Below are 27991 nucleotides of genomic sequence, written 5' to 3' on the forward strand. Positions count from 1 at the left end.
GTGTCTAGTCCCCTGCATATGTACCTAGAGCCTTAGATGGGATCGTACGCGCATCTATTTTTAGCGCACTAGCTCAGTCTGAACTAGCAGAGGTATGTCTCCTCATGCTAGACATTACACCTCCAGTTTGACATACAGAGTCCCCTTCCCTGCTTTGAATCCAGTACATTGCCATCTCCAGCTGCTGCTGTAAATGGCTTGGAGTGACACTTTTTGTCAACCTTGCTTGCCTACTTTAGCTCTCAATGTTGTATTGTTGTTTATCACTTAATAAGCATTTACATGGACACAGCAACATAGATCTAAGCAAGGGAAGGGGAACTAGATGAACCTGAACCTAGACAGTGCTTTGGCATTAAGGTACCACATAAATAAACATTCTGCCATGAGATTGGCTCTTTTTTTGTGACTGCAGAGTTTAAAGAACAAATCTGTAGACTTTTTTATACAGTGGAATGCCTGAGCGTAGTATTGGGCGCTGGCTTTGTACGTCCTTGTTTGCACCCAGATCGTAGAAGCTAGAGATGGGAAAGACCTAGATCATCTACTATCTCTCTGGCAGTACAAGAATGTCACCTTACTGTGGATGTGTCAGATATTAAACTACTGTATGAACAGAGCTGTCCTTGAAAGCCTAGGGTAAGGGTAGGCAACCTGTGGCACGCGAGCTGATTTTCAGTGGCACTCACGCTGCCGGGGTCCTGGCCACCAGTCTGGGGGGCTCTGCATTTTAATTTTATTTTAAATGAAGCTTCTTAAACATTTTAAAAACCGTATTTACTTTACATACAACAAGAGTTTAGTTATATATTATAGACTTATAGAAAGAGACCTTCTAAAAACGTTACAATGTATGACTGGCACGCGAAACCTTAAATTAGAGTGAATAAATGAAGACTCGGCACACCACTTCTGAAAGGTGTGCCTAGGGAAATGCAGGCGTGCTGTTCTGTAGGAGGTTTTTTTAGGTAAGGTACCTAGCAGTGATGCATGAGATGAAGTAACCTGACTGGTTGTTTCCATTCTGCACAGGATGAAAGACACCAGCCGTAAGAACAATGTCTTTGCGCAGTTCCGGAAGAATGAGAGGGACAAGCAGAAGCTGATAGACACTGTGGCTAAACAGCTCCGAAGTCTGATCAACAGCCACCATTTGTGAGGGTAGTCAGCTGCTTGGGATGGGATTTTGGGATTTCAGGACAGTGCTAAATCTCTGCACTGCAGCCTCCATGCGCCTGGAGTTGGGATTCCTGTTTAAAGAGAATATATGTATTTTTTTATTCACGTGTATAGTATTCATGGAACTGACCCTTATGAAAAAATGTTGCTAGGTGAATAATCAAATGGTGATATCGCGGCATTGTTTGTACTGCTGCCGTGAAGGGTGGGGTCATGGTTTCCCACTATAAGCTCCTATTTTCAGGGGTTTATAACTTGACCGTAAAGGCTGAAACTTGAGATAAAAGTTCATGCCCAGATGATTTTTTGTAACCAAATTCAGAGAATCCATTTGACTTTTCTTTTGTTAAGTTATTCAAGTGCAGAAAAAAAATGTAGGGAGCATTGTGGTTTCCGATGCTTTTCCTCCACTTCTGTAGCTCAGCTACGCCTTTGCAAATGGAAAGAGTATGGCTTGTGAGCTCATAATGCTGATGAGTGTATTGGGTATATTTAGGAAGGGAGGGCAAACAAATGCAAAACCATTCACTTTGTTTTGTTGATGTGTATGCTAACTTCATCCTTAGTCTGCAGACTCCTGGCAGGAGAAGTACACTAAACAGATCCATCAGGTCTGTAACTGGACCTGCGGAGCAGGGCTGGATGCTGTAATCTGGAATAACTCTTTAGGAGCTGCTGTTGTCTTTTGCAAAGACACTACCCGAAAGAGCTTGAGAGCTACATCGACATCAAATGGGATTGGAGAGGGCCACGGAATAATTCTGCTCCAATGGCCTGACCTTGTGGTGCCAAGTTTGCACTGGGCTGTTGCTTCGTTGTGATTCAGCTTAGTCCTGTGATGCTAACGTTGCAGGGAAGAAAATCAACGCTCTGCAAACAGCGTGAGGACATCATGCCACAATTTTGCCTTTCTCTGCAACTCTGTTCAACGCTGTCTCCTGTCTTCCCCCTTCCTGAAAGTTCGGAGGGACATCCCAGTGACTCTAGTTAGGTTGTGGGGAGCACTGAGCAAACAGACTTTTGCAGTACGCAGGGCACTGCTGTTACTAGCATAACTCTGGTGGAGATCTGAACAGACTCCTGGGCACTCCCGAGTCACATGGGACTCTAAGAGCACTCCGCTGAATATTCAAGCTCAAATATCCACTTGGTAAAAAGTGCCTACGGGCAAAATTCTCCTCTCTTGTCTGTAGCAAGTATCTGTTCCATAGTCCTCCCTCCTCCTCTGCATAAGACTCCCATTGAAGCCAACTGGAGTGCTTATGTACAGAATGTATGCTGGCAGAGAAATTCACTCTGCCTGATAGAGGAGACTTTTGCCCTTACCTTGTATTTACCTACTAGATTGTAACTACTCTGGGGGGGACACATCTAGTGGGTCCCTCTTTAATATCAAATCCTGATACAAAAATATTCTAGTGATAGAGTCCCTTTTCTGTAGGACCAGTCATGCCAAGCTCCATATTTGCCTAAAACTAACACTACAGGGAGCCACTAAGATCTTTAATGTATACATAACCACATCAATACTGCTGCTTCAACACCTGCCATAAACTTAGTACAGGATTTTTTTTTACATCGGTTTAAATTAGTTGGATTGTTTTTATTCACACTGCAATTATATTTTGAAGAAGCCAATGCACCTTTTCTAGCCTTCGGAGAGAGATCTAGTTTTAACCTCTTTCTCCTCAAGTCTTCATATCGTGCAGGTGACGGAACTTGTTTAAATACGATGCACAATGCAAATTGTATGTAATGCGCAAGGTGATGGCTGACTCTCCAGGCCGCGTTCAGTCCCTCTTCCTTTCGACCATGCGTGCTGATCCTGCATTTTCTGGCTACGGTGCTGGTGCCACCGTCCAACACGTGTTTAAGCACAGGGTGGACCAGGAGGTTATTTTTTATTTGTCTTTCCTAATGGCGATTTTTTCCAATGTTCCTCAGCCATGTGTTTTTTAAAAGGGTACGTATTACTTGGCCTGAATGTCAATAGCCATGTTTGTAAGCAGCGAACTTCTGCTACTGGCTACATCCAAGTGATGGGATAAGTATGAGGGGTCTTTTTTATACTTGGGAGGGCTGTATATTGGCATTTCCCTTGTGTTTCCTTTTTGAATATAGCTTAAAAATGCCTCCAAAGCACAGGTTCTGAAGGATGGTGAAAGCGACGTGGGTGAATTGGAAATTGGCATGGGTGGAAAGGGACCTGCGGCCGCAAGCTGGAGGGATCTGCAAGCCAAAGAACTGCTCTGCGAGCAAACGCTTTCCTCAACATGGGGGGCACAGATGTGAACTGGACTGGTTCCCCATTCAGACCCTACGCTAGCTCTAAAATGCTACATTTGGTCGTGCTCCAAACTGCCAGCAAGGAGTTCCGTGCTCTGCCCTGTTCCTTTACATTTCGACATAGAAACTTGTACTGTGCCCGACGAGATTGTGAAGGTGGAGCTGGCAAACCCAGCTTCTCCTGTGCCAGGAAGATGGTGTATACAGACTCCTCAAGCCCATGGGTTCACCTGACTTGATGAAAACAGCTGAGAGTCTGAGTGTCCTGAACCCACCCCACCTGCAAAGTCTTGTGAGTCCTTGGCTGCAGCAGCTAGATGGACGGTGCTGCCTCCAGGGGACAGTCCGCAGCATCTCTGGTTTCAGGGCGCTGCTCAATGCAAGAGGAGAATTCACAAGCTTGTGGGACAAGACGACCGACAGTGAAAACTCCTCTTAGCTACTGAAAAAGGGAAAAAGCTCTGCTTTGAAAATCCAGTGTAAGGGCCGGAAGGCCTGGTTTCTTAGCAAACACAGGAAGTGTCGCCAGTCACAGTTCCCAGTACTCTTGCAAAACTCTGTCCCATCAGTATCAAACACCAGGGGACAAAGATGCGATTTACTCCTCCCACAAATGGAAAAGGCAGGTTTTTCCCTTCTGTGGGGCTGTCGCATCCTGCAGGGCCGTGAAGAGGGACACTGCTCGGACGCAGGATGGGGGGGACAGGTCGCGACGTTCTGAGAGGCAAACATGCCTCAGATGCAAGAGAAACTTCCCACATTAAAATAAATATCGCGATTTTTTTTTTTTAAAAACATCAAAAACCCATGGCAGCCCCGTGCTGAAAAAAATAGGGGAGATTTGAGTCCACAAGGCACTTAAGGGCCATAAATAGAAACGAGCACTTTAAAATCCCTCAGAATCGTGCTGCTGCAGCTGCTGGCAACAGCATAAATGAGCATCAGCAAGCATGACAAATAAGGCGCTCTGGCCTTTCCAGTTTTTTATTAGGAGGAGGAGAGACTGTCAAACACAATTTTTAATCGCGTTTGTCAGCCACTGACTTTGCTGCTGGGCAGGGTGTAGGTTTTGCTGGTGGTGATTATTTTTTCTCCACTCCTTGTTAAATGATGGGAAGCGGGGCGGGGGGGGGGGGGGGGGAACGGGAGAGTGGGAAACACGCCCCCAAATGTGTAGCTCAGGCTGATAGCTAGGGGAGGGGTTACCATGCTGGAGTAGGTGTTAGCAGAGAAAAGCCGCCAGCTGTTAAACTCATGCTTCAGGCTTTAAAATTCAGAGTTATTCCAAGGTGTAGGCTCCATTTTCCACTGAGCGATTCCACTTGGTGCCTAATTAATATCAAAAACAAAGTAAACAGAATCCCTGAGCCAAACCTTTCAGCCGTGACCCCAGCCAGCACCGAACCGTCCGTGACCTGCAGCTGGGCTCTCTGTCCTGTCTCCACCAAGCTTAATTTAAAGAGGAGTACAATGGCCTGCCCAGAGTTTAAAAGGCTAGGAAATTAATGCTGCTTGGAGAGGCCATGCAAAACGTCTGGACCGGGATCATGTGAACTGGCTGTGGCTCTGGGATTGAGGATTTTCTGCTAGGAAAGCAGCCCCCGCCAAGTTGGAGATTCAGAGAGTCTCTGATTTCGGGAGGTCAAACTCCTAACCACACGTCACTTAGCGGGGATGAAAAATTGAATTTTGGTGCTCTGTTCCTAATTAACTTTTTGTTCCAAGAGATGCAGTCCCGTCCCTTCAAAATAAAATTAATCTTTTAAACAGATTGCTTAAAAAGCTTTGGAAGACGTTTAAAATCCCCTCTAACTCTCTTACTAATGATTTGTATCCTCTGATACGAATGGTAGTGCTTATGAGGGAAAGATTATTATAAATGTACAAGTCAGGGGCAGGAGCGGAACCCACGATAGACCCGTGCCTCCCAAATCAAACAATGCTGCTATTAATGTACCCAGGTACATATATGAACAGCCCTTCATTTTTTTAAGTCCTGCTAGAGAAGGCGGGATTACTTTTCCCCCTGCAAAGATGTTTAAGCACCAGTTGAAGACAGTTCTGCTCCCTGAGAAGTACCCAGGTATCTTCTTTGTAAAGTTTGGTGGCACACTTCTGACAGCCTATGCACTGGGAATAGGGTTTGTATTTAATGCACTAACTTACAGACACATTGTACCAATGCGTAGGGAGGGGTGTGTGTATTCATTCTCTAGTGTTGGAGTTCAAGTCACAAAAGCTCTTAGCAGTTTTGCACTTTGTTTTAATTCTGACCACAGTTCTGTTCTCCGGTGGGAAAGCTGTCCAGTGCATTGTTCGGTGTTTGTTAAAAGCTAGGCTGTCCGCGCAGTTACAAAAATGATTACGTTAACAAATGCCGGAGCTGATAGATTGGACATTTTTGTCCAGTTCTAAAACTGTTTGTGGGACACTGAGGCACATTCAAAGCTGATGCTTAGATGGAGGCATTACAAGTACTGCCAAAGACTCCATATACGGATGGATGTGTGGGTGGGAGGGTATGGTACCCCATCCAAAATCTGCTAGCATGGATCAATAATCTTGGCCTTCAAAGACTTCGCTGTTCCCTTTCCGATGGTTCAGTTGGAATGAGTTGTCAACAACTAATCAGAATTTAATTTCCAGCCTCAAGGCAAAGCCGTTCTGAGTGTAACATCAATTATCTCAGCACCAGACTTAAATGAGGGGAAAATGGGCAAGCAATGGTGAATTGGCAGTGGGAGTTATTTTCAGCTCCCAAAACTCTGCTGATTAAAGGGGGTGGGAGAACAGCAAGTCCTTTTCTCAAGCAGCGACCAATTCTGCCACATTTATCTTCACTTTGCCATTACTGTATCTCTAGATCGTTTCTTTCCTAGCTTCGGAATTCACCTTAAGTCACTGCCCGGCTTTTTCTAGTTGGTTCCAGTACTAGCACTTGCAAGGAGACTATGCAATGGAGAAACAACCATTTTCCATTTATCCCACCCATGGGCTGGGCCAGTTCTATTAGGCATACACCTGATCAAAGAAGAACATGTTTAAAGGCTTCGTTTACTCCCCCTCACTTTCAGGACCAGTTTCTACATGCCCTTGGGACACCAAAATGCCTTTGCTCACCCTCCAGCGATGGGGTGTAAATTGCGTTTTTTCCCAAATCTTGGGAGACAAAGGGAAACCATCTAACTAATGAATTCAAGGTGGGAAAGACCCTCCATGTTGCAAACTCTGAGCCGTTTTCATGGGTTTTGTTTTTCAAAGTGGGATGATTCTGGTGGATGTCTGCATTTGTGTATATAGGGGGTGAAGTGCTCACCCAACAAACACTAGACTAAGGGATCAACGCAGATTATGCCCCACACCTGTTTCATAGGTTTAAACGGCAGAAGACACTTGCTGTTGCTGTTTGGTCTTTTTACCTGATCCCTCCCATTCAAGGCCTGGCCTTAACCACAAAATCTTGGGTTATAACATGGGTGCAAAGAGTCGAGTTAGCTGATTGTGACTGCGGTTGACATAGGTTGTGATCAGCGTGCTGTTAGCTAGTCATGGGTTAAACCCTGGTTCCAGTTGGGTTTAATCACAAGGAGCTGAGACAATGCATCTGGTCCAGGTGTCCACTTGGTCCCGCCTTTGCCCTTGTTAGACACACGGGCCTGATTCTCGTTTACAATAAGGCCCCTTTGAGCTGCCAGAGTGGTGTAAAGGGGCCTTTGTATAACCGAGATTCATACCAATGTGACTCTACGCCTGCCCTCCAACTGCTCTGAATTTAAAGGGACAGCCCTGCAGACCTTTCTGTCTAGACCATTCTGCGCTTAGTGAGCTAGTGCTTCTACTTAATCAGGATTTACATCTGCACTGAATTGCTTTCTAATTTTGCTTGTCCCTCTGATTTTACTCCCTCCCCCCCCACATGCACCCCTCAGTGTCCATTGGCTGCTTGTGCCGCCTTTATGGGCAGGGGGTGGGAGGGGAGGTTTATTTTATAACCTAATGTGGTGAAAACAGCTTTTTTTGCACAAGTCGTTGCACAATAAGGGGAATACTTAGTAAATTAGGTTTAACTTTAAAGGGAACATGTTTTTTCCTTAAAACTCACTAGCGGAGCTACTGATTAAAAATGGACTGCATGGTTTACAGATTAAAATGCATTAGAAATTAGCATGTTGATTTCAACTGTACATTTATCCTATTGTAACTTCTATTAAATAATACATCATATAAATCTGGTTAAACACGTGCTGAAATTCTGTGTGTCCGTTAACTCTGATCACAAAGCAATCGACTGCATGAATTGTGAGCGAATTTCATACAGAGTGCTTCACGGAGGGGGCCAAAAGTGGTGGACAGGAAGCAGGATGATGGGCGATTGCTCACTTTGATCTAGGAGATGGCTTCCGTTCTGTCTCTCCTCTTCACTGTGTATGGAGGCTGCTGGGAGAGACAGTAAGGAGATCAGACTTGCAGTATCACCTGGATGCTGGTGAAATGCAATTCCAGGCCTGCTCATTATCCTCTGTTTCCTGGCTGTCCAAATAACTAGCTTCGGCTGCTGTTCAGTAGACAAAGTTCTGAGTTCAAACTCCCCCTAGACAAGACTGAGTTGAGGCCAGGGGGACACGTTTGCAGGAGCTTGCTGGCATGGGGTTATGTATGCATATTCACCTGGGTCTTCCAAGTCCCGGGTTAGCATCCTAATCACCAGCCTTCTTCTGGCAGCATTCACAGGCTTGTCCTTGTACCAGAGCCTACACCGTCACTCCTATGGCGTAGCCTGGCCCAGGGGAACCCGCACTTACACGATCCTCCTCCACTCAGCTCAGTGCTGGCTGGAGCCCACCCAGCAATCCACGTATTGCTGTGTCCCCTGCGGCTGCCGTACATTTCGCCCTTCGCCTTTGAAGAAAATAACTTTTGCCGTCAGTGGATGTCTAGCCCATCTTCTACAGACTTTACAGGCCCCCTACATTGAACACCTTGTTTTATGGGCTGGATTAATGTATACAGATGATTGGCAGTGGTTTGCATGAGCCAGAATAGAATCCAGTTAAGTCTTCATTACCTAAGAACATAGGAATTGCCAGAATGAATCAAACCCAAGGTCCACCTAGCCCAGTATCCCACCTCTGACAGTGGCCAGCACCAGCTGCTTCAGGGGAAGGCATAAGAACCCTGCAGTAGCTGTTGTGGGGAAATTTGCCCTAACGAAGGTCTCATCCTGGGCTCTGATAGCAAGAGATTGGTTTAAGCCCTGATATACAAGGTTCTGTCTCCCTCCCATACTCTTCTTGTCAGCATTCACTATTAGAACTCTGGGAGTGCTTGTTAGCCGTATCAATGTCCAATTCCTTTTTGAATCTTGCTCAGTTCTTACCCTCAACAACGTCCTTCGGGCTTTGCAAGGTCAACAGGGTAAGAGGAAGCCCAAACCTCTTTTGTCCCTGCAGTTAGCAGGTGTGACTCCAAATGCATGCCAAGGGTCTGATGGGGAAGAAGTGGCCAGCTGTCTTTATGCAGTCACTTCTTCCCGCAAGAGCCAGTTCTGTATTTTGTCCTTTTAATTTCTGAGATTTTTTTCAGTCTTTCGATTTAGTTTTGTTTGATCCCCGTCCCAGCAGCTCTAGAACTCTTACAACCCCCCTGCAATGTACAAACCACGGGTGAATAGTTTGGAATGCACCGACCTGCCCCGGACTGATGAAATATACCAGCTGCCCAACCAATGACCTCCATCAGCTGGCCAGTCTAAATTCCTCTCCAGGGCCTGGTAGACAAGGGGCCTTGCTCAATGTCCTGAGAACCCACAAACCACCACTATTCAGCAGAGGTGCTGGAACAATGTGGATAGTGGGGGTGCTGAGAGCCATTGACCCGAACTGTAAACCCTGTGTACAATGAAAACCACTTGAAGTCAGGGGGTGCTTCAGCACCCCCCCGCCCCCACAAGTCCCTAGTTCCAGCACCTGTGGTATTCAGCAGATTATTAAAGTATGTGTTTATCTTTGAACGTGCAGAAGTCCCTTTCAAGTCAATGGGATTTCAGCACGTTTACATTTAAGCATGTGTTTAACTGCCTTGCTGGGTTGGCGTCTAATAGACTATAATGGGATGTGGGGGGAGGGGGAGTTCCAGTATTGGAGATCCTTTAAAATCTCTGGGTTTTGTTTGATTTCCTCCAGCAATCCTGGCATTGTTCCCCACCTCATCCCATTATCGTCCATTTATTTCTAATGGGTATTATTCACTGGAGGGAATCTCACAGGTGGAACAAAGACCCTGAGGCCTAATGAGGAGGAGGAAAGCAGAGAATCAAGGAACTTGTGTGCATTTGTGCCTCCCCTATCTGCCCTTTTATCTCTTGCTTTAGCTGCTAGGTTCGGGTTACCCTTCTCTTTGTGCCCGGCTGGCTAAAAACCTCTGCTCTGAGTCCATGATGTTGTCATCTGATGTGCAGCTGTTATGATGGTAATTCGGGGCCATCCGATACGAGACCAGAACTCTCCTCTGCTGAGATGGAAAAAGGGATCTCAGCCCCTGTCTAGGATTTCTGACCTCTTCCTTGGATTCTCATCACAGGGCTTCCAAAGAGACGTTATGCGGGCCAGGTACCAGCTGCAAATGCACTTTAGTGTATAGTCTCTTCTGAACCTAGCACTGCACCTTTCTTTATTCTACTACTATCCCCACTTACAGCTTCTCCTCCCTCCCTGAGCTCTTTATTTTTGCCTAACGAGTGGAATTTTAACATAAAGTTTGACTTTTCTAGTGCCTTCCAGCCCAGGTTCTTAAAGCAGTTCACAAGTCTGAGTGGATTTGGCGTCCCAGCCCCGCTGCGATCGAGGCAGGTGCTGTTATCTCCCTGGTACAGAAGAGGAACTGAGGCACAGAGAAACTAACTAACTGGCCCAAGGTCACACACGGAATCTGTGACAGAGCCAGGAATAAAACCACGGTCTCCTGACTCCCGTACTGGGCTTTAAAGGAGACCTGCAAAGTGGGAGAAAGGGGCTAGTGCCCTTCCGTTCGGTGCTTCTGATAGAAAAAGATGTCCTAATAAAAGGGTTTTTTTCTGTGTTAAAAGAACTACTTATTTAGACATTCAGGTTTTGTCTACCCTGGAAGCCTCTTGGAGACTGAAGAACTGGTGAGATGATGAGATCCCAAGAGGCTGAAAGCTGAGCACTTAAGAGGGGAAGGATTGGGTTAGACATTTATTTATCTCCAATGCCTAATTAACATCTGAGAGAGCGGGTGTCTCTGTTAAAAATGTGACACCTTCACCCCTTCTTTTAAGGTGTGAGAGCCCATCATGGATCTCTCTCCAGGGACCGCCAGGGAAGACCAGACCTGATATTTCTTATTGTAAAAAGCCAGCAGGAGAGAAGAACCGTTTTTTTTGGCAGGGGGCAGGGCCGCCCAGAGGGGGGGGGGGGGCAAGTGGGGCAATTTGCCCCAGGCCCTGGGCCCCACAGGGGCCCCCACAAGAATATAGTATTCTATAGTCTTGCAACTTTTTTTTATAGAAGGGGCCCCCGAAATTGCTTTGCCCCAGGCCCCCTGAATCCTCTGGGCAGCCCTGGCGTGGGCAGAGGAAGGAAGGGGGTGGAATCCCCTTTCAGGTTGTCTTTATCCGTCATAAAGAAGCACAAATGGTCACAGACCTGATCGTTCAAAAATACTTTGCAAGTACTTTTAACCTCAAGGCTGTTTTTCCTGATCTAGCCCAGTGAGACCTCTGAAGCACTCAGCCTGAATCCTACTGCGCTTGGCAGCTGTTCAGATCTACGTCCAGGCTCCCTGGCTTTGGCCTATCCCACCAAACCCGACCTCTCCTTCCCCAAAACTCACCCAAAAGCCCCTATCAGGATTCATACGAGGGATTAGACATTTCTATGGATAGCAAGGCTATCCAGAGGTGTTATAGTAACGCTTTGAAAACAATCAAGTGCTTTGGAAGGGATAACTTAGTGGGTTGAGCATTGACCTGCTAAACAGAATGTAGTGAGTTCAATCCTTGAAGGGGTCATTTAGGGATCTGGGACAAAAATCTGTCTGGGGATTGGTCCTGCTTAGAGCAGGGGGTTGGACTAGATGACCTCCTGAGGTCCCTTCCAATAGGGTTACCATATTTAAAAAATTAAAAAAGAGGACACTCCATGGGCCTGGCCCCGCACCCCCGGCTGGCGCTTCCCCAGCGCAGCTGGAGCCCGGGAGGGGAAGTGCCCAGCTGGGGGCGCAGGGTCTGGAGGCTGCCCGGCAAACCCTGAAGCCGGTAGCGCTTGGGCTTCGGGCAGCCCCCATGCCTCCGGACCCTGCGCCCCCGGCCGGGCACTTCCCCTCCCGGGCTCCAGCTGCTCTGCTCCTCCCCGGACTCAGACTTCGGCTCTGTTTAAGAGCGAAGCTGCCTGAGCCAGCGCTACCGGCTTCGGGCAGCCCCCTTGCCTCCGGACCCTGCGCCGCCGGAGCAGAGCAGCTGGAGCCCGGGAAGGGAAGTGCCCAGCCAGCAGCTTGGGGTCCGGAGGCACGGGGACTGCCCGAAGCCGGTAACGCTGGCTCAGGCAGCTTGGCTCTTAAACAGAGCTGAAGTCTGAATCAGGGGAGGAGCAGAGCAGCCGTGGGAGAGGAAGTGCCCGTCCGGTATTTTTCCCGAACATGTTCGGCTTTTTGGCAATTCCCCCCGGACGGGGGTTTGATTGCCGAAAAGCCGGATGTGTCTGGGAAAAAACGGATGTATGGTAACCCTACTTCCAACCCAGATATTCTATGAATGGAAGGGATATAAACCACCTGCTTCTAGACAGAATCTCTCCGGGGGTCTGGAAGGAAGCTTTCCCTGCAGACAGCTTATCCCCAAACTGTCCAGTGCAAGGGTTCTTCCTCTGGAGCAGCTGGTACTGGCCACTGTCGGAGGCAGGATACAGGCTTAGACGGGCCCTGCTCTGGTTCAGTTCCAACGTTTCTATTTTGGGGTGAGACCTACACTTGGTGACTCACTCACTGGCTGGGATGCGGTTGGGTGTGTCAAATCCGCTCCTGGGTTCTCACCTGACCACATTTGTATCCCAATGATTTTTTACTTCTCCTCCCAACCTCCCCTTTGGAGTGCACATTTCAGACCACGCCCAGTTATCCTGTACTGCCAGCTCATTTCATTTCTATTCAAAACATAAGGTGAGAGAGCAGGGAGCATGGGGGGTATGGGACACGGGTTGCTTCTGGTCACCCAGCCACATTCTTGCTAAACTGGAGGTGATTAGCAAATCCTGCCTTCAAAACTTCATGTGAAGTTTTTATCTAACAACCACTCCACTGCTTAGTTGATCATAGAAACTCTTCCTATTGTTTCATGGGTTGTTTCACAATGCTGGGCCCGAGGGCCAATGGCCCTTTAACTAGTTCCTTTACCCCACCCCATCTCCCTCCTTTCGCTGTGAGCTGAAGCCTGGTTTTGAGTCACCAATAATTCAGTGGTGGTTTTAATGATCTTTCTGCCTTAAACAAGGATGATTAGATCCAACTCTTCAGCTGAAGTAAGTGGCTGCCTTCAAGGAAGCTGTGTTTTGAGCCCTGCTCATCCGTGATTAAGTCTGTGCTCGCAGATATATTTATAAAAAAAAAACCTACCTCATAGGGAAGGGACCCTGAAAGGTCATCAAGTCCAGCCCCCTGCCTTCACTAGCAGGACCAAGTACTGATTTTACCCCAGATCCCTAAGTGGTCCCCTCAAGGATTGAACTCCCAACCCTGGGCTTAGTAGGCTAATGCTCAAACCACTGAGCTCTCCCTCCCCCGAACCTGGAATAAGCTTTTGAAGCAAGAGCTGACATAACGGGAGCCAGTTCATCAAGGGAAGGGGAATTGCATTAACCTCCTATGGGAGGTTTTACCCTCTCATTAGAGCAGGGCTGATATTTTGTGTTGCACAGTTTGCTTCATTGTATTATCATCCTTTCAATGTGATGGTTATATTAGTATCTTTGTCTGGCCTTCTTGGAGCAAGAGATAAGATTCCACAAATCTATTTCAGTTCTGTCACTGTATGTGTAATATACTCAATTTCTGTAAGGCATTTGACTTGGTACCACACAACGTTTTGGTTAAGAAACTAAACAGCATAAAATCCACCTGGCACATATTAAATAGATTAAAAACTGGCTAACTGATCAGTCTCAGAATGAAAATGGGCAATCATCAAACAGGTGTTTCCAATGGGGGTGCTGCAAGTATCGGATTCTTGGCCCTACGCTATTTAACGTTTTTATTAGTGACCTGGTAGAAAATAGAAAATCATCACAGATAAAGTTTGCAGATGATACAAAGATTGGGGGAGTGGTAAACAATGACGAGGAGAGGTCACTACTACAGAGTAGGCTGGGTGCAGGCAAACAATATGTGATTCAATATGGCCAAATATAAACCAGCTAGAAGCAAAGAATGTAGGCCCTACTTACAGGATGGGGGATGCTATCCTTGGAAGTGGTGACTCTGAGAAAGACTTGTGGATCATGATGGGTAAAAGCTGAGCTCCCAGTGAATGCCGTGGCCAAATGGGCTAATGTGATCCTCGCATGGGAATCTCAAGTAGGAGTAGAGAGGTTATATTACCTCTGTATTTGGCAGTGGTGCGAGCACGACTGGAACCCTGTGTCCCGTTCTGGTGTCCACGCTTCAAGAAGGATGTTGCTAAATTGGGGAGAGAGTGGAGAAGAGCCATGAGAATGGTTAAAGGATTGGAAAACAAGCATTGCAGAGAGAATCTCAAGGAGCTGAGTCTGTGTAGTTTAACAAAGAGAAGATTACGGTGTGACTTGATCTTTGTCTATACGTACCTACGTGGTGAACGGAAATTTGACAAGAGAGGTGTTCTCATTCTAGCAAAGATATTACGGCGTCCAGTGGCTGGAAGTGGAAGCTAGGCAAATTCAGATTAGAAATAAGGTGCAAATTTTAACGGGGTTATTAACCATCAGAACAATTTGCCAAGGATTTTGGTGGATTCTCCATCATTGGAAATTTTTAAAGCAAGATAGGATGTCTTTCTAAAATCTATGCTCTAATTCAACCAGGAATTATTGTGGTGAAGTTCTCTGGCCTGTGTTATACAGGGTGCCACTCTGGCCCCAGGCTCAATTCCCTGCTCTGCCCCAGACTCCCTGTTGTAACCTTGGGGATGTCACTTAGTCTCCCTGAGCCTTGGTTTCCCCCTCTGTACACGGGGGTAATGGCCCTGCCTGCCTGACAGGGGGGTGATGAGTGTAATTACGCTGAAGAGGATGAGGGGCTCAGAGCTTGTGGTAATGGGGGCCCTGTGACAGAGTGCTGGGAATCAGTGATTGGCCCAGCCCTCGGGTCATTGTTTAACCAGCCAGGGCCCTGGGGAATAGCATGATTAAGGGGTGGAGTTCCTGATTACCAGATCAGATTGGGGCTGGGTAGTTAATTAGCCCATTAAGAAGGAGGGCGGATAAAAGAGCACAGGAAGGCCGTGCGGGGGAGGAGATGCAGAAGACAGACTTAGTAGGGCCTGACCAAAGGGAATTCCCTGGGAGGAGACACCTCCCTTCCCACTCCCTTTAGGAGACCGGTTAGTAAAGCTGGATAACATTGTAAATACTGGGCCTGCACTGGCACGTAAAGGAGGTGGAGTGAAACAATATAAACAAACTGCCTGATGGTATCTACAAAAGGGAAGGTCTCTGAGTAATGGATAATGCTTAGTCCTGCCTTGAGTGCAGGGGACTGGACTAGATGACCTCTCGAGGTCCCTTCCAGGCCTATGAGTCTCTGATCTATGAGTGGTCTGTGTGAAGCTAACAGGATGCACCGGTACCTTGCATAGATTGATAGAAAGACAAGAGACACACACACATTCTTAAAAAAGACTGAAGTCGGTTTAGGCCAATGCTGAGGGCTCATGAAAATCCCTCCTACCATCCATCCCACCATCTATTCTCCAGGGCTTTGTCCAGTCCATTCTGTGTGACCCAACTGATGAAGTTTCTACAGTTGGGAATTTTTCCTGATCTACCCTTTGCTACTTCGTAAGTATCCCTCTCCTGTCTGGATGGCTGAAGGACGTAAAGAACTGTATCTTACCGGAAAAGAAAAAACGGATCCACTTACTTAGAGTCCAAAGTATCAGTCAACGCCAAAAATGTGTCTGCTCCCGGAGATCACAAAGATAAGCGTCAATGATGGATCAAAACCGGGTTCTCGCAACAGAGAGTCTGACTTTTAATCACTTGATTAAATTAAGCAAGTTTAACGGATTCACAAAACCACCATCTGAAATGAACTAAAGCAATGAACATGAACAAAAATACACGTCTCCTCCTTTCATCCCCCTCAACCCACTTGTTACCAGTAAGAGAAATAAGTAGAAAAAAGGGCAACTAATAGTAAATATTTGTAGCGTGGTGGCATCGAGACCCCATTGTGCAGGGCCCTCTACAGACACAGAGCCATCTGCTGCCCTGGAAGCAGAGCCGGTGCAACCATTTAGGCAACCTAGGTGGTCGCCTAGGGCGCTAGGATTTGGGGGGCGCCATTTTCTTCTTGCGGTGCCAATCAGCCTGGGAGGCGGGAGAAGTGAAGCAGCGACGGTGTGCTCGGGGAGGAGGTGGGGCCGTGGTGAGCTGGGGTGGGGAGGTGCCTCAGGGTGGGGAGCTGCCGCAGGGGGGCACCTCAGGGCGGAAGGGGGGAGCTGCCGCGGGGGCGGGGGCTCGGGGACGGGGGGCGCAAGGTGGAAGTTTCACCTAGGGCGCGAAACATCCTTCCACCGGCCCTGCCTGAAAGGTTTATTGTCTAAAAGACACAAGTAGGTGACGGGTGGGGGAATGGAACTAGAACATTCAAGCATGGTGAAAAATTGGCCCAGCTTTGTTAGTTACACGAAACAAAAAAAAAAAAACACTTTAACTCTGTGGCAAGGGTGCGCTGGGATCAGAGGCTTAAACCTGATGCGAGAGACCGTAAATGGAGTATCAACTTAAAGTCCAGGGTCTACACGGCCATGTGAGAATCAGCTGGGTGTACCGTCGAAAAACTGCATTCGTCAAACGCACTGGTGAGTGTGAGTTGCACAATCCACAGGGGAGCTGCGTTGTTACGGCCCCAGCTAAGGCGCTTTCAGCTCCGAAGGTACCCGGTTCAATCCCTGCATCAGCTAAGAAGGCGGCTGTTGCATTTGCTCATGATACCTGATTGGCTGGAGATTCGCCCCTTCCAGGAAAAAGTCAAACCTAAGGCAACCAACCGACCTCTTGGCAGCTCCCTCGGTGTGATGGATCTGTTCCTGACGGTGCCCTGTGCTCGCAGCCTCAGAGGAGTGGACTCTGTGCTCTGCAAAACATGAGCCCCTTGACTGCTTGAGTTTAAGGACCAGGCGCTTTTAGCTTGGAGGCAGTAGGAGGACCATAATGGCTCTTTGACATGGTTCAGGCACCAGAGGGGAACAAAGCGTCATGCTGCCAGCATAGGTTACATTTGCATGAGAATCATAGAAATGTAGGGCTGGGAGGGACCTGGAGAGGTCACCTAGTCCCGCCCCCTGCCTTGAGGCAGGACAAGTAAATCTAGACCATCCCTGACCGGTGTTTGTTCAACCTGTTCTTAAACACCTCCAATGATGGGCATCCCACGACCTCCCGTGGAAGCCTGTTCCAGAGCTTAACTCCCCTGAGAGTTATAAAGTTTTTCTTAACATGCAACCTGGATCTCCTTTGCTGCAGATTAAGCCCATTGCTTCTCGACCTTCAGTGGACATGGAGAACAAATGATCACCATCCTCTTGATAAGAAGCCCTTCACATATTTGAAGATTGTTGGAGGAAGACAGGTCGTCCCCCTCCCCCAACCCCACAGTCTTTTTTTCAAGACTAACCATTCCCAGTTTTTTACCTTTCCTCCTAGGTCAGGTTTTCTAAAGTTTTCTCATTTTTGTTGCTCTTCTCTGGACTTTCTCCAATTTGTCCACATCTTTCCTGATGCGTGGCATCCAGAAACTCCAGCTGAGGCCTTACCAGTGCCAAGGAGAGCAGGACAATTACCTCCCAGGTCTTACATATGACGCTTCTACTAATGCATCCCAGAAAGATATTATCCTTTCTCACAATTGTGTCACGTTGTTGGCTCATATTCCATTTGTGATCCTCTATGGCCCCCAGCTCCTTTTCAACAAACTAGTTATTCCTCATTTTGTAGTTGCGCATTTGATTTTTTTCTTTCCTGGTGTAGGACTGCGCACTTGTTTTCACTGAATTTCATCTTGTTGATTTCAGACCAATTCTCCATTTTTTTTCAAGATCATTTTGAATTCTGATCAAAACAGGTTTAGTGTTTTGACCAAAACAAAAACATTTGCATGGAAAATTTTAGTTTCGGTTAAAAAAAATTCTGATCGCTTGCTGTGTGATCATGTTGAACAAGTTATTTAACCTTCAGTTCACTCCCCCCCCCCCCCACCTCGCCATTAAGAGTCTTTCTGCCTTCACCACAAGTGTTGCATGGCTTAATACACAATAAGTTTATAAAGTGCTTTGAGACCCTTGCCAGTTTCGGGGGAGGGATAGCTCAGTGGTTTGAGCATGGGCCTTTAACCCCAGGGTTGTGAGTTCAATCCTTGAGGGGGCCACTTAGGGATCTGGGGCAAAATCAGTACTTGGTCCTGCTAGTGAAGGCAGGGGGCTGGACTCAATGACCTTTTGGGGTTCCTTCCAGTTCTAGGGGATAGGTATATCTCCATATATTTTATCCTTGAATGGGAGGCGCCTATACAAATCTGTAGATCTGTCAATTTTGTTTGTCCACAAGTCACCAGGCACATCCATGGCAGTGAATGAGTAATACAAGGTCATCATATTCGTATCGAGTAGGATAAAATGCCCATTCACTCTGCTAAACTTCCCTAATGGAGCTTCCTTTCACCCAATATAATCTGCCTCACATTTCTTTAAGCAAATAAATAACCCTTAAATTATAACCGAGGGATTTACAAGCATATTCTGAGGCTAATTTTCCTGGCAATCAGCTCTCAGACTGGTACCTGCAGTGGAGTGACAGTTTCTGTCCTGACACATGCACACTCAAAACAAACGGAAGGGCTGCTTGTCAGCTTTTCCCAGGGAAATGGGAGAACAGCCACTGCATGTCTCCGTGGCCCTGCGCTGGCGACAGCGAGCGGGGCGCTGACGCCTGACAGCTGGCTTGGATTTATCGTTCTTGTCACTTTCTGCTCCGGGGGCTGGAAGGCTTTGCATGACCTAAGGCGGTGGGGATGGGTTAGAGTGGCTGCACGGTCTGTTATGTCCCCGGAGAAGCAGACAGACTCCCAAGCCCAATGAGCTAATGGGGAGTGACTCCTGCCTGCGTGTGTATTCCTGAGGCTTAAAAGGACTGGCTGGGAGGAAATGCTTTAACTTCCCTAATGAGACGTGCATGAGAACAGCAAGGGAAGGTTTGTGTAGCATCTGTCCTATGGGCCATCGTATTGTTTATTATCAATAACACTAAGGGGCTTCAACCAAGTTGGAGCCCCATTGGGCCAGGTGTGATACACACACCTTAATCAATTAGCCCATCTTCATCAATTAGTCTCATCAGCGTTGGTATGGCAACAGCCATTTTTTCGTGTGTGTGTGTGTGTGTGTGTGTGTGTGTGTGTGTGTGTGTATCTTCCTACTGTATTTTCCACTGCGTGCATCTGATGAAGTGGGGTTTAGCCCACGAAAGCTTATGCTCAAATAAATTTGTTAGGACTGGTCTACACTGAGAGGTGGGGGGATGTCGATCTAAGATACGCAACTTCAGCTACGCTATTCGCATAGCTGAAGTCGAAGTATCTTAGTTCGACTTACCTGGCAAGTCGACCGCCGCGGCTCCCCCGTCGACTCCGCTTACTCCTCCTGCCGAGGTGGAGTACGGGCGTCGATTCGGGGATTGATTTATTGCGTCTAGACAAGACGCAATAAATCAATCCCCGATAGATCGATTACTACCCGCCGATCCGGTGGGTAGTGTAGATGAGGCCTAAGTCTCTAAGGTGCCACAAGGACTCCTCATTCTTTTTGCTGATCCAGACTAACAAGGCTGCTACTCTGAAACCTGCACGTGGGAATGGCGTTCCCTGGCTTGAAGAGCTCACGCTCCAAGGCCCCGGTTCAGGACTGTGCGTAACTTGGTTGGGGAGAATCAACTCCCTGCCCACCCAGTTTGTCCCCAAAGTCACAGAAGAAGGGACCCGGTTCTGAGAACTACTCCCGTTGGCTTCAGTGGGGTTTGCAGATACTCCCGCTAGTCGGATGCTCTGGCCTGTTGGATTTTTAGACCCAAACACTCAGTTCTTCACGCTACAGCAACAGCTGGTCCCCTGCCAGGGTCAGCCACATTTCACAGCCAGTCCCTGGGCCAGCCGGACACCACACTGCCCCACGGGCTGCCGGGCAGAGGTCTGGAGTGCAGAGTGCAACTGGGGAAGGTGCAGGGTGCTTCCAGCTGAGGATCTCAAAGCAAGGTAATGGATTAATTCCTGCGACTGCCCCAGCCCGTCCCTTTGCCCCGGAAGTGGTTATGTGGCACAGTGCTACTTTACAGGCGCAGAAGCTGAGGTGGAAAAGGCCCAGATGTGTTATGTTTGTAGCTCTGTAATCCATGCTATTTACATAAGGATATGGGGGGGAGGGGTCTATGCACCCGCTCACACACAATCTATATATGAGAGGCTAGTCGTCCCTGCTGAGAGGAATTCCTTTTGGGGACTCTGTCCAGCTGGCCCCCCAGGAGTCTCTGAGAGGGGCCCCTGGAGAGAGCTAGCTCTCACGTCAAGGAAGTCTGTGGTCGAGGAGCAAGTCCCGTGGGGCCTTTATTTGAGCAGGCGCCAAAGCTCGATCCCGTGTTGTTTTGCTGCTAAGTCCTCCCACTACCTTGCGGTGGTGGGTCCAAATTTGCCTGTAGGCCGTGTGTCTCCAGATGCACCGTCTGCTCCAGATAGTGCAGTCTGCCTCGTAATCTCCTCTGGCTACTTCCCAGCAGGTCGCTCTCTTTCTAGATCTGGAACCGTCCCTTCTGTTGTAAGGGGAAGAAGTCAGCCAGAGAGGGGCTGTGCCTTCTCCTTCTTCGGCACCCATCCTGGAGGCTCCTTTCAAAGCAACATGCACCCTCACAGCCCCTCCGGAGCTGCTAGCCCGCAGCGGATCCTGAATTTACTGCGGTGTCCACGTTCCTTCCAGACTGGTTTTAGTAGGCCGCTGGGCTGCTGTCGTCTTGCGCTGCAGAAGCCTGTACATACCCGAGGACTGACCTCCCCACCTGTGGGTGGAAATTATCCCAAGGAGGAAGGATGCCCTGGGACTTGAGACCTGGTTCGGTTCCCAGCTCAGCGCAGATTCCCTGCCTGATCTTGGGGCAAGACACTTTATCTGCCCTGTTCCTTGGTTCCCCCAGCTGTAAAAGAAGGACAATAGCCCTGCCCCTCCATCACAGGCATGTCTGAGGATTGAATCCATCAATGACTGAGGTGCTCAGAAACCATGGTGATAAGTGCCATGTAAGTACCTAGACGTGTTTCAGGGTTCCAACGTAGAACACTAGGGTTCCTGGGCTCTATCTCTAGTTCTGCCATGGACATGCTGTGTGACCATGGGCAGCTCCATTTATCTCTCTGTGCCTCTATCTCCCCATCTGCGAAAGGAAGATCATATTTACCTACCTCAGAGGGGTGGTGGGTCACTTGTGATCCACGCTGGTCTTTGTTCTGTCTACGGCACCCTCTCACCTTGGAGTTCAAGTCTTGCGGTTGTGGTGGTGGTGGTAATTCTGAACTCGTCAGGGTTTCTCCAGGGAATGGGATGAAATAACTGCAGCCCACCTTTCATCTGAATAGAATCATAGAATATCAGAGTTGGAAGGGACCTCAGGAGGTCATCTAGTCCAACCCCCTGCTCAAAGCAGGACCAACCCCAACTAAATCATCCCAGCCAGGGCTTCATCAAGCCGGGCCTTAAAAACCTCTAAAGATGGAGATTCCACCTCCTCGCTAGGTGTAACCCATTCCAGTGCTTCACCACCCTCCTAGTGAAATAGTGTTTCCTAATATCCAACCTAGTCCTCCCCCACTGCAACTTGAGACCATTGCTCCTTGTTCTGTCATCTGCCACCACTGAGAACAGCTGAGCTCCATCCTCTTTGGAACCGTGACATAACAATGCCTCTGCTATCTCTTAGCTTGTCAGAGGAATTGTCCCAACTGCCTGTGGTCCAGGAACTTTGCTTTTTTTAGTGAGAGCCACCTTCCTTGAAGCTGGGAACTGGCTTGGCTTGGAGCTGCTGTAGCATTTTCATAGGCAATATCCCGATGGAAACCAAACAAGGACAGAAAAGAAAGTTGATCTGAAAATCCCCCAAGGGCTTAATTAATCATTGGCCCTGCCCTGTGTCATCATCGGTCCCCGTGCAAGGTGAGTGCAGAAACCCTACCGCTCTGACCCTTTGCACTGCTGTAAGTGGCTGCACCAGGCGCAGTGATGAACTGGACCCCTTGTTCACATTCTCCGCCTCAAGGTCTATTTCTAGCCAAGGTCTAAGGAAAAAATGCTTCACTTGGAAGAAGGGAAAAGGTCCCCGTGCTCTTAAAAATCACCCTTTGTTTTCTCCTGTAAATCTGTTTGATTGATTTTGATGTGAACCAACCGGGAAAGCTGTTGTTTCCTGCTGGCTGTGAAAGGCCTTTAGCTCTTTGTGCTGCCCTGTTGGAGTGTGCAGTGTTTTGAAGGAGACATTGCATGAAGGGTTCCTTGCTGCCTGTCTCTGATTGGCTCTCCAGGGGGATCCAGCGTTAAAGGCTTGTCTACACTAGGGAAATTTGCACCGCTACAAATGTTGGACCAGGGAGATTTCCTCTGGTAAGCAACGTGGGCATGTAACCTTCACCTACACAGGATGTCTCGCTCTCTGTAGTGGCTGGACCACATAAAGCAGGGGTGGGGAATCTTTTTTCTGTCAGAGGCCATTGACCCACAGAAAAAAATCAATCCTGGGCCACTGACCCGCCGGGAGGAGATGGGGGAGGGTGCAGAGGGTCAGGGCTTCCCCCCAGTGGTGCTGGGTGGGGGTGTTGAAAGCCAGCCCCCTTACCTCTGTCCATCCCCACCCCTAGAGCTGGGGCCGGGAGCAGGGCCGTATCTCTGGGAGGGGGGACCCGGACAGGGGTAAGGGGCCCAAGGCTGGGATCACAGCTGGGGGTGGGCACAGGGCCGGAAGCTGGGACCCCACGTAAAACGTGGAGGTGCTGCAGCACCCCTAATTCCCGCGCCTATGCAGTTCCCCCCACAGCGGGGCGAGCCAGCGCTCGCGGCTCCAGCCCCGTAGGCCGGATGAAATTAAGCAAGGGGATGAATCAGCCCATGGGCCGTAGGTTCCTCACCCCCTGACATAGAAGTTTGAGTCTCCACAGCCTTTGAGAGAACAAAGCTGGGCCTTTGAGCTCAGGCACTAAAGGGTTAATGTTACTAGACCTAGGGATCCCCAACTTCATCCCTAGAGATGATGACTCACCTGAGGCATCATCTTACAGGTACAAGGCCTGTCTTGCACCAGCGCGGTGCGTCTACATGAGGGGTTTGTGCTGGTGGCACTGAACCGGTGGGACTCCCTCTAGGTGGACAGGCCCTAAGCAGAGCGAAGTGAGAATCCAAGACAGTGTTCCCCAAGGATTCACCGAGTAAGGCCGTGTCTACACAATAGCTGCTACAACAGCACGGCTTTGGTGCCGTAGTGTAGACATTTCCGACAGCAGTGGGAGGGTTTTTCCGTCATTGTAGGTCACTCACCTCTGAGTGGCAGTAGCTAGGTTGACAGAAGAAACCTTCCATGGACCTAGCCATGTCTACGCCGGAGGGTAGGTCTGCCTACCTACGGTGCTCAGGGTGCAAAATTTCCACACCCCTGAGCGATGTAGCTTGGTCAATCTAAGTTTTAGATGTAGAACAGGCCTGAGAATGTCAAGATACTTTGTGTGTGTTTGGCCTATTCGCTTCTAAAGAGAGGGAGAAGCGCTCAAGCCAGCTTCTGTTCTACAGAGTTGCCCGTTTCCTCCTCCTCTCTTTCCCCTGGTCACTTTCCCATCAGCTTGCTAGAACATGCCACCCTAGATGCATGTTCCCCTCCCCAGGCAGGGCCGGTGCACCTTCCCCTTGGCCACATCCCTTCCCTCTTTGCGACGTGCTGTGTCTTTTAGGAAATGTAACACACATGCTTTAGCGGCCCTGCTCATTGCCTTAAGTGGGGGAGTAATTGAATGAAGGCTCATGAGAGCCGTTCATCAAGTGCAAGGACCCATCAATATCTGCCTTGCTGAGAATCTGATTAGCCAGGAGACGACATCAATCACTGGTGTCCCTCCCTGACCCAGTTGCAGCTACTCCAGGTACGGTGGGGCCCAGCACTGGGGAAATCTCATTTGCTCACGGAAGGTTAAGCAACGCTATGGATGAAAAATTGTCATGGGACCGTGTCATCTTGGTGCCCATTCATCTCCATGCTGGACAGCGTGGGACGGGGGTGGGCGCCGGGGCAGGGTTATTAAATCCCATGTATGCGGTGCCGCAGGAAACGATCGCTCAACGTCCGCCGAGACGTGCGAAGTGTTAATGTCCCCCGCTGCGGGGCACGGAGGGCTCGTTTGTATTCATTAGCCCTCATGCTGGAGTGGTTCTCCTGCCCTTGGATGGTTCACACACAGATGCATGCACGCACCCTCCCTTTGGCGCCCACTGTTGATGATCCTGGATGGAGCATTGTGGCCTGCTTGATCTCACTCCCCAGCCCCTCCTCTACCTGCTGTGCAGCGCTGCTGTTAAACAGCGCCCACAATCCACTCCAGAGGTGGCTGCATTGTGGTGATGGGCGAAGGTGTTTCCTTTTTTTCTCTGGACAAAGCCGTTACTGAGCCAGCCCTCTAAGTTGATGCAGCCAGTGTCTCCAAGGAAGAGGGAGCCTGAAGATGGGAGAAGGGCTCCCCTTCTATTTCAGTATGGTCCCTGTCCTGAGCTGGGGCCAGGTATAGCGCAGCAGAGGCTATGCGATCTCTTCCTGCCGCTACTACCTGCAGCTCTGGCAAAGCACCTCAGCGGTGAGGTGCAAAGCTTTTGGCTTAGTGCAGTGAAAGGACCAGATTCAGCTCTCCCAAGGAGCCCCCTCTTTCCAGTTCGGTGGCCCCACATGCAGTTTTGCCAATGCACATTCACCCTGCTCCACAAACCCCTTGACCGGCCGAGCCTAGGGCGTCTTTGGGCATCTTGCCAGTGCTTTTTGCATGACGTCTCTTAGGCCCAGCCTTTCCTAGCAGCTAAAACTCTCATCAGCTTGCATCTCCGTCCCTGCACCATCCTTCTCTCTGGGCCTTGACAAATGCTCTCTTGCCCCGCTCAGATGCATTCGGAAGGCTGCTGCAAAGGTCATTCTGCTCGCCTGTTGCTTTGACCAGCTCACCCCTCTGTTTGCATCCCTCCACTGGCTCCCCCTTCTCTATCCCATCAAACACAAGCTGCTTGTCTTCATGTTCAAGGAACTTCGGGGCCTATCCCCACCCTACCTGTCAACTCTCATTCGCTAGCGAGCTGTCAGCTCCCGCCTCCCAGCGGCCCAGGCTGCCAACCTCCGTCTCCCACTTGTTACAGTTTCGAGCCAGCACCTTCATCTTTCTCTTCCGCTGCCCCTCTCGTGTGGGGTGAAGTCCCTGTAAATGTTCACAGAGCCAACTCATTGTCCTTCAAATTCCTCCTCAAAGCTCTCCTTGGCCGGGAAGCCTACCAAAGTCCTGTTCAGCTGCTAGCGTGCAGAGACGGCTGCCCAGTATTTGTTTGCTTGTATCCCCCATCTGTGTCTCTGTCTCCATCTGTTGTCTCTGGTCTGATACTTAGATTGTAAGTTCTTTGGGGCAGGGACTATCTCTTTGTTCTGTTTGTGCAGCGCCCGGCACAATAGAGCCCTGGTCTGTGATTGGGGCTTCTAGGCACTTGAGGAGTATAGATAATACAGGACAGATGTCAGTGTTGGCTGGTCAGAGGCCAGATAGGAAATGCACTGAACCTCCCAGCTACCTAGTTTGGATGGGGTGAGGACTCATCTGTCTAATCTCTCCATCCATCCAACTTATACGGCTCCCATCTCCCCAGTCTCTGAGCACTTCGTCGGATAAAAACAATCATTTCCCTGCTATTGCGGGGGGCCTCGGGCATTGGTGCCCCTCGGTCCCTCCTATTCTCTGTCCGTGGCACGGAACAGCCTCGTCTCCTGTGGGCTGTAACACTTGGGTCTCGTTTTGGTGGTTGGGTTTAATGTGAGGGTGGTGTTGGTGGCCTGTGATAGACAGGAGGTCAGGCTAGATGATTTGCTGGTCCCGTCTGGCCTTAAACTCTTAAGGTAGTGTACTCTACAGAACGGCGCCAGACCCCTGCAGCCAATAGCAAAGTTTAGATCACTGCTGTGGAGGGACTTTCATAAGGCTATCCGTGGGAAACTGCTTATTAGCTTTGGGTTGGCACCTTTGTTCCCCTGGGTCACCACACCATTGGTTTAAAAATCAGCTGTATGCAAATAGGTTGTAAAAGGAAGGTTCCGATTGGCTGGTGAAAGGTCCGTAGGGGCGGGATCTAGTCTAACTGCGTAGTTTGGATTCTTTAGTCACCTCTCCTTAAACTCATGAGAAGGCAGAAGAATGTGTTAGGGGCCATGTGACTGCCTGAAACAGCTCCTGGCAGGGACCTGCTTTTTGTGTTTGGTGACATCATGACCATTCAAGACTATCCCTAAGGCAGGGATAGTCAATAGGTGGACCGCGGGCCAAATCTGGACTGCCAGAGGCTTTTGAACAGACCCCGAAATCTTTTTATTTACTTATTATTATCATTGTTTTTTAATTACTTTCTCTAGAGTCTGGGCCCTTTGCTCCAACAGGATATAATATTTACAAATGCTTCAGCCATTCCAGCTTTCAGTGTCCCATTTCCCTTGGGAGATTTTTCCACAGCTGAGTAGGTGTCACGGTTAGGGCCTGCTTCAGGGCCTAAGGCAACCTTTAATTATTGGGGTCAGAAAGAAACTTTCCCTGGGGGCCAATAATCCCAGAGCTGCAGAATATCTTGCGCCTTCCTCTGAAGCAGTTGGTACTGGCCATCATTGGAGACAGGACAGTGGGTTAGATGGACTGCAGGTCTAATCTGGTAATTCCTGTGTTCCTATATTTCGCTTAGCTTTCCCTTTCATCATATTACTTTATTACACCCCCCAGTCCCTCACTAATGAAGGGAGAATATGAGATCTCTGGAGACAATAGCGACATCCAGTTGACTGAGGAATAGTTTCTCAAGGGGAGTTGTGGAAGTCCCATTGTCTGAGTGGTAGGAGCCTGGACAAAACCCTCGCAATGTAACGAAACAGATCCATGCTGGACCCTAGAGTGAATGGTTGTAGAACCTGAGAGGCCCCTGCTGTGTAATTCCCCTGAGAGTTTGCCCCCAATCAGGGTATTTTATTGTCTGTCTCCCTTTCCAGGTAAAGAGCAGTTGCACTGAGTACATTTCATTTATCTCGAAGTGCTTTACACATTTACAGGCAGAGGAGTCCTCACGACACCCCATGCTAGCCCCATTTTACTGCTGGTGGCCTGAGGCATTGTACAACTTGCCTGAGCTCACGCCTGGAGTTTGGTCTCCTGAACTTTTGCCTAGTGCCTTTAACCCTAAAGCCAGCTTTCCTTTCAGTTGTCCTCTAGAAGAATGTTTGGCTTTCAGTTTTCTGCACGAGAATTTTTCCAGGCATGGACAAGCATAGTTACAACATCCTCCATTGGTACAGCAGACCCTGGAGACAAGCATGCGAATTACAGAAGTGTGCCCACCCCACTATGTTAAGAGCTTACGATAGAGCAGGAAACAATGTTATTATTACAGGGAGGTGACCCTTCTAATGAGGTTAGAACTCCACTTAAGCAAGAGTTCCTAAGAAAGGAGTTCCATGGTGATGTGGGTAGGTCTGTTTGGCTCAGGGCCATCAAGCGGCAAGGTGTGCTATGCCTTCCCATCATTCACAATAATACACACCCTGCTATTTCTCATTCTCATGATAGCAATTACAATTCAAAGGAAACCTAATAAAACAATCTCTTGCCACTCTCATGTGTGTAACTGATTATTCTGAATCAACTGTTGGACGTCACTTACTAGACTATTGGAGTCAAAAGGTCTGGGATACGTGTGGCATTGCAAAGGGAATTTTGAAATAACATCTCGTGTTCGACCGAAGATTAACCGGATGACATGAGTAATAATGATCTTCATCCTATTGGGATCCAGGAAGTGGGCGGGCAAAGCTGCTAAAGGATCCCGCCCCCGCCTAAGGGGTGGGGGGGTCCACAGTACCTGGAGACCAAAAAATTATGGGGGACAATTAATAAAAGAACAGGGACAGGAGTGAGGTCAAAGGGTCAAACGAAGCGAGCCAGATGATAATGATCTTCATAGCAGGCAGGC

At 48.8% G+C, this 27991-nt stretch overlaps 1 protein-coding gene across 4 annotated transcripts in view; it reads left to right on the forward strand.

Annotated features, from left to right (window-relative positions):
* EXOC6B (exocyst complex component 6B) overlaps positions 1 to 4248 on the forward strand; it is a 442104-nt gene extending 437856 nt beyond the window's left edge. For all 4 annotated transcript variants that reach the window (XR_006175726.2, XM_005291461.4, XM_042855633.2 and 1 more), the window contains one exon: positions 1033 to 4248. Coding sequence is in view for 3 of the 4 variants with exons in the window: in XM_005291461.4 (XP_005291518.2) it covers positions 1033 to 1159 (127 nt within the window). In the remaining variant the exon portion in view is untranslated. The remainder of the gene's footprint in view (positions 1 to 1032) is intronic.
* The last annotated feature ends 23743 nt before the right edge of the window (positions 4249 to 27991 follow it).

Source organism: Chrysemys picta, chromosome 5 (assembly GCF_011386835.1).
Source record: "Chrysemys picta bellii isolate R12L10 chromosome 5, ASM1138683v2, whole genome shotgun sequence".
Classification (NCBI taxonomy): Eukaryota; Metazoa; Chordata; order Testudines; family Emydidae; genus Chrysemys; species Chrysemys picta.